Here is a 7,500-nt window from a genome sequence, read left to right as displayed (position 1 = left end):
CTCTCTTATCTCCACATTCATTTATTTTGACCTTTGACTGTTTTATTCTATTCCCACTTTTTCTACCCATCTCCTTAATCCGTTATTAATCATTATTTTCCAACCATCTACCCATAGTCCCACTCCTCCTATCATATATAGAGGAAATAAATTAAGAGAAAAGTAGGTTTATTTTCTCATAGACTTCTATACAACCAGAGGAGTCGCCCCCTGTTGGTCAGTAGAGAGAATGCAAGTTTTAAGACACTTCTGCATTACACCTTAACTACACTCCTGTAAAGTTTCATGTCGGCATCTTGCACAGTTGTGATTATTATCAAGTTGACACAATCTGTAAACACACAGCCATAGAAACACCTGATAAAGTAATAAAAATGAATAAGTAAGTAAACTCTGCTATGGTAGTTTCCTCTAAAGTGGTGATCTCCAGGACCCGACACTCTCAAACTTAAAGGTGAAAACAATACTTGAAGCTGGTGACAAATCTCTGTAGTTCTACTTTAAGGAAGAACACCATTCTTACAAAAGATATTCCTTGGTTTGGTGTTTTGTTAACACGGGTGGAGAGCCCGTGTAACACCACACCCCTAAATCCAATATGTGTTTAGATGGGTTTACATCTGATGGCATATTGTTCACATATCTGTCATAATAATCAAACCATCCAGTGAGCTTATTTGTCGAGTTTCCAAAAATAGGCTAAGGATGAGATGATCTTAATTCAAAACCAAAAGATTCAGAATCTCATTGTGGATTGAATGCAGGAGGTAAGAGGAGCTGATGAAGTTATTTGTGAGAGAGAGAAAGAAACAGACAGACATGGAGGTCGACAGAGGAGAGTGAGGGCAGCGGTCCAGCAGAGGCAGCTGTGAGGCTGAAGGCCAGAAGGAAACACATGAGGAAACACTCAAAAGAGATCCCTGTTGTCTCTCCTCCTCATGCACTGCACTCTCTGTCTCTAACGGCTCTGTGGAGATCCACCAAAAGGCCTCGCGCCATAAAAGATGCTTTTAAATGAACGGCCCGGGGTTTGCAGCTCTGACAGTCACAGGTTCACTAAATGTCGGCCTTTCTAACAGTAAAACCGAAGATCAAACAGGAACATGGAAGAGTGCAGCAGCAGTCCGATCCCGGGAGTTACACTCTTCCAGACATGTGGGAATTTTTATGTTTTTTTCGATTGTTGTATCGGAATCTTGTCCCAATAAAAATAAAAAAAAGCTGCTTTTGTTGCCCTGGCACATCATGTATTGAATTTATAGCCAATTTCCAAGAGTAATTGAAATAATCTAAATAATGTCTGGAACAAATAGTGAAGTGGCACTTTGGAAGTACTTTAAAATATCAGCTCTTGGCCGTTGTTTGCGATCTTCTAGATCCTTCCTCCACTCTATTTTCTTGCTTTCTCTTTTCTCTTTCCATCTGTCAGCTCTCTATTTCAAATCAAGTGTTAAACTAAAAAATTGGTTCAATAGTACATTGTTGCGTAAAGTGATCCCGGACAGAAAAAGAATGTTGCTGTAAAAGAACGCTCATAAAAAGGTTGTTTATTGCTCCGTGCTCAAAGGGGTTTTTACACAGAACTTTTATTCTACTGTGTTTATGCATCATTCTGGAGGTCCAACCATATCTGGCTAATTAGTTTGGCTTGTGGCGATAAGAATCAGGCTTCAGAGAAGTTCTACCACTTTCTTCCATATCAAAAAATAAACAACTTTAAAGCTTTGGCCCCTGGATGCCAGGGTAAATAAAGGGAGCAGAAACAAAGAGAGTGATGCCGTTTTGGAATAGAACTTGGTGTGTTACTTGCAGCCTAATCCAATCACAAAGGTTGATCTGAAACACATCGGTCAGAGAGAAACAAACACAGGCTTGAAATGGAATAGTTCACTTTTAAGTTACTCAATGAGAGTTTTTCACAATTATTTTGGTTTTTGCAGAAAACCCTAATATCAACCAGAGCAGCCAGAATAACTCAGCCCGACATGCCAGATGGTTTGTTGCACAGAACCATATGAGAGTCTTTCGGAAACTGTTTGGAAAAGGGCAAGCACTTCCCAAAGGAATGCTTGGCAGGCGTTCGGATGAACCATTTGTCAATCAAACTATGCTGACACTGGTCGGGAGAAGATCAGAGACATCTTCCATGAAAAAAAAGCCTTCAGTGTCATTCTTTACTCCTCTTTCAATAGAGAAATACTCTAAAGTTCAAGCTGCCATTGTTGTAGAGAGCGCACAACAAACACATTACTTAACATGATGGAGTTTCATGTAATCACGTGATCCGAAATGCACGTTTTGATATCGCAAAAATCTACGCATGTGCGCTTGAAAGTTTTTTGTTTTTGTTCTCACATCTGCTGTTCTAAATTGCCACAATCAAACTGCAATTCAACACAATTGCACTCCCAATAAGTAATCATTGAATAATGACACTGTATGTGTGTGTTTACATGTACACTTTAAATGACGTTGATACTGGAGTCTGTGTTGATGAGTTCGTCCTGTTTCCTGCCTCCTTTTCTCTCCTTTTGTAGATTTTGTGTAAACTGAAGACCGCTTTATCTGTTGGCACGGTGGGATCATCATAACATACACAACATCTCTGTTGTGTATGTTATGATGTGTGTGTGTGTGTGTGTGTGTGTGTGTGTGTGTGTGTGTGTGTGTGTGTGTGTGTGTGTGTGTGTGTGTGTGTGTATAGAAGGAAGTAACCAGATGTGATGTCTTTCAAAACTGAGTTTCTAGACAGCTGCACAATCATCAGATTATCTATAATCCCTCTTTTCCTATCGGAGGTGAAGACATGGAGAGGTGTTCACGTATGGAAACCATTACAGGTCTGTAGCTGTGTTGTTTCACCATACAGCACACACACAAACACACACACATACATAAATAAATTCTTATGAATTTAGTATTAGCTTATTTTAGCCTAAAGCACTCAATCCATCAATTTCTTTAAAACCTATTAAAAAAACAAATATAAACCTGCGAGTTATTATATGCTATATATTAAATATCATACCTCTCAATCTATATATATGTATGCATTATGAAATCCATCCATCGTGCACCATATGTTTATGTGCTACACTGTGTCCAGTAGTCTGTTCAGTATTCCTCTTAATGCATGCAGCAGAGCTCCTCCAGTTCTTCCATCATGTTCTGCCAAAAGCAGCTTCCTGCAGCCGGTCGTGTGGCGCTGGGCCACTGAGCAGATTACTTTGTGTCTGTGTATTTTGTTCACTTATGCTCGACCGTTTAGCTGTGGCAGGTGCACCGAGGCAGCTGCCCTTTACTTTACTCCAGGTCCAACACAAGAGAGCTCTACCAGCGCTGCATTGGCTAAATGTGACAGTGTGCTAGTTGTGGCTGTGCTCACGTCTCTCATAGACAACGTTTGATGATTATCGATTAGCTGCAAAAATCCTAAGGGCGCAAAAGTGTGAGCACTCCACTTGAGAATATTTTTTAATTCCCTGTGACATTTGACCTCACGCTCTCTGTGAATAGTGATGCTTACGGCTGACTTATGTGCCTCCAAAGTAATAACTGCCTTTAAGATTTGAAATCAAAAGCTTAATTTGGCAAAAGAAAACAGAAACAAGCCCTCTTTAAAAGTCAAAGAGAGGCGAAGTCCCACCACTTACGGTTTTGTTCCTGAAAATGATTAACAATAGTCAAAGTCGTAGGACTATTTTTTGACACCATTTTATTGTGCCATTAATTATACATATGATGTATTTATTTCAAGACAAGAAAGTCTCTGTTTGTCATAGATTTGTCGTAGTAACTTTTAGTTTTGTGTGAAACCGATCAGTGAACTACATCTTCCGTCTAGCACAATTTACATCACCAACACCAACATGGCTGTTAACTTGTCTTGCTAGCTAGCGAGCTAACTCAACTATGTTCCACGCACAAATATAACATTATCTTAGGCGGTGTTTTATCCAGCGACTCTTTTTATCAGCTGGGAAGCAAAAGAACGAGCAAAACCCCTTATTGGTGTAAGTAAGTTCTGGTACGAAACACACGGGCAGCGTCACTCAGAGAGAGACTTCCCTAACACAACATTTGGGTGTGTTGTCTTATTTGTCAACAGCTTTATGACAAAATACAACTTTCTTAACCAGCAAAAGTATCTTTCACATTGACAAACATCATATGTATAATTCATGGCACCATTTAAACGGGATCAAATAATTATTTGTCTCTTGCCGTTGACTACTGTGCATATTTTTACGGAAATAAGGTCACATAATTGTCTAATAAACTGTGTCTTAGATTTTAGTTCAACATTTTTACACATTCAGTTAAGGGCTCGGTTGATCTCTTCACAACGCGGCCCATATGTATTAATACCCTAACCGGATCAGGTGTCTTGTTGGACAAGAAGAACATGAGGACTGTAAAGGTGAAATACCCCTTTAAACATCAGGTTCATCTCAAAGCTTCAGTGTGCCGGTTTACCTGAGGCGTAGGGCAGGAAGCAGCTGGGGTTGAACTCCAGCTTCTTCATGAAGCGGATGTGGCCGTTGTCGCGGAGACAGTAGAGGTTCCTCTCACCCAGAACGAAGATGGAGGAGGAGGCGTGTGAGTACGAGGGCACACACAGGTCCAGGGCCTGTTCTCCCAGGACAAACGTCCAGTCGGGCTGCAGGAGGACACACACACACACACACACACACACACACACACACACACACACACACACACACACACACACACACACACACACACACACACACACACACACACACACACACACACACACACACACACACACACACACACACACACACACGAATGAACACACACAGTTACAACACATTTTCCTCATTTATTCAATTTCAAAATAACGTGCGTGATGGATACAATGACTGACACATGTACTGTCTGAACACCCTTCACAGAACATTCATACAGTCACTGAAATCCATCTCTTTTGTTGGGTATTCCCGTTTTATGACGGCACAAATGCTGACAAAAGCATTTAAGCTCAGTGAATAAAAGACGTGATATGTGTTTGTTGGCATCCGTGCTTTTGTGCTGCTGTGGGAAAATTCTAAGTTTTATGGGGGAAGAGAAAGTATCCGACTGAACGTCTGTGGCAAACCGCAGGAGTTTTTCCGAATCGACATTCAATACATTGTCCAGCATAAAAAAAGTCAGGCATATTATAAAAATATATATGTTTTAAGGTTACGGGTAAAATGGCATGTGTGCTGGTTGAGGTTTCTTTTACAACGTCGCTGCCTATATTTTATACAATATTACAGCAGTTTTTAAACTGTCAAATTTAACTGCTGTAATGTTTTCATTCTTATTTTATTGTGTTATCTCTGACTTGACTGTCCTAAACCCAGAGGAACATTTAATGTAACTGCATATGTATATGAATGACTATATATTTGAATTTGAACTAGTTGTAGACAAACTGTACCTTCCCCACATACGACCAACAACACTGTTATGTTATGTATGTCATGCACATTAATGTTTGTTAATTATTTTCCCAAAAATATGTGTTTTTTCTTTTGTTTACATTAGACAGGTGGAAACAGAACTCACCGTCAGCCTCTTGCCTCCGGTCTTGAGGGGCAGGTCTGGATCCTGTCGAGTCTCTGCATCTGTGGCCACGGCCAGAGTCTCATACCTGGGAGTCGGAGAGAGACGCAGACAGACGCTTAATACAAACTGACTGAGGATCAGTGGATTACGGTCAATCTGCTGTCAGCGGACAGTTCTGTTAATGGTCACAGTTTGGTGTTTTCTATGACATGTTGAAGCATCAAATATATATTCACGCTTCCTTTAGAGCTGAACACCTTTATCATCATTCGAATTTTGTTCACTGTACATTTGACTTTAGCCACCTCTACATTGTGCTTATGATAGCATATCATCATTTCAGAGCCTAACTAAGGATATCTTAGGTTTATCCTTAGTTGTGCATGTCAAATGACAGATTTTGCAATGGGATGCTCAAAGATATATCAAACTTTCCTGATGATAATGTTTCTTTTCAACACTTTTTATGTTTTATTCACATTTATCCACCATATGGCAGACCATCTGAAACTGGTGGCTTTGACAACAACATTTAAAGAAGGAAAATAGTTTTTTTTATTGTTTGCATCGTTTTTTACTATTTCATTGTAAGTGTATTTCAAGAACATTGGTTATATTATATTTAAATTGTTCGTTAATTAATACAAATGAATTAATGTTTGTATCACATGGTTTTCTTTGTGACTACGTATGTAAATATCTAAATCATTAACGGTGAATTTAAAAGGTGTTTAAAATACAGTGAACGTTTTTGATTAGACTGTAACATTTAGACCATATTTCAAATATATTGGCTTTTGATTGAGAAATGTGCATGTGGTTTCTTAGTTTTTTTTACATATTTAATATTCTTTACTGTGTTATTACTTATTTACTTATTAATAATACTTGTTTTGATCTTGTTTTTTACTATGTCTCTTGTTTGCACTATACTCTGCTGCTGTAATCCTGCAAATGTCCCCGCTGCGGGACTAATAAAAGGATTATCTCACCTTATCTTAAAAGATTATACGCAATTATTATCAAAATGTAAAGGAAGAAAGAATTCCCTTTTGCAAATTCTTGTGAAATTTGGTCTAAAAATTAAGGTTAACATAATCAAAGGTTTTCAAATAGTAGGTAAAAACAAACCTCCCTCCTATGAACAAGTTTTGATCGTCTCTTCACCATAGTCGTATTTTTAAACATCTTTTCAACTGGAAAATTCTCCTTGAGCATACTCAAAGACACTTTTCTCTGTACAGGGAACATTTCTCATTGAACTATTACAGTCAGTCTCAGGCTGAGTGTCCATATAGATTTTTTTTCTGGCAGAAAGTGCTGACCACAATGACGACATTGGTGCAGAACTTTTTAGCCGCGTAAGCTTTCTCCTTAGTGAGGAACAATTGAACAAAGATGCTGGAGCCTAAAACAAAAAAATATAAAAAATACATAGGACATAGCCTGAAAACTCAAATTAGTGAATCTCTGGTTACAGATTTTGTGTTTTTTACTACCAGCCCGAGACCACAACGACACCAGCTATTTTCTTGAGAGAAATTCCGTCTGTAAGGCCAGAAATCACTTATTGACATTTAAATAAAGTCGAACACTGCAGAACATGTTCTTTATTAACCAAATCCACGGTTCTCCTCCTTTTTACAACTCCTGTCAGGTCAGTCAACGAGCCGCCAACCTGCTGTTCCCCGGAACTGCGGTCTATCAGTTTTAATCAGCGAGCTGTTGGCGACTGGCTGAGGATAAAGTGGTCGGACTGATCAGCGGTCAGTTGATTTTGGCATCTTCAGGCATCGGGACTTTTCCAGTAAGAAGCTGGCAGAGAGAAGCGGCTTGGCGGGAATCTATATATCCTTCTCCTCCAACACCTGGATGAACGCGGAGCTCCAAACCCGATCCGGCCCGAACTCCGGACCGCAACCC

General features: G+C 39.4%; 1 protein-coding gene across 2 annotated transcripts in view; it reads right to left on the bottom strand.

The window, feature by feature from the left end:
* Window positions 1-7,500, bottom strand: part of bbs9 (Bardet-Biedl syndrome 9) — a 168,496-nt gene that overhangs the window by 141,904 nt on the left and 19,092 nt on the right. For both annotated transcript variants that reach the window (XM_054621257.1, XM_054621258.1), the window contains exons 7-8: window positions 5,578-5,662; window positions 4,477-4,660 (exon numbers count right to left, since the gene is read on the bottom strand). In XM_054621257.1, the coding sequence (XP_054477232.1) occupies window positions 4,477-4,660; window positions 5,578-5,662 (269 nt within the window). The remainder of the gene's footprint in view (window positions 1-4,476; window positions 4,661-5,577; window positions 5,663-7,500) is intronic.

Source organism: Anoplopoma fimbria, chromosome 20, assembly GCF_027596085.1.
Source record: "Anoplopoma fimbria isolate UVic2021 breed Golden Eagle Sablefish chromosome 20, Afim_UVic_2022, whole genome shotgun sequence".
In the NCBI taxonomy this organism is placed as follows: Eukaryota; Metazoa; Chordata; class Actinopteri; order Perciformes; family Anoplopomatidae; genus Anoplopoma; species Anoplopoma fimbria.
This window is presented reverse-complemented; position numbering and strand designations above follow the sequence as displayed.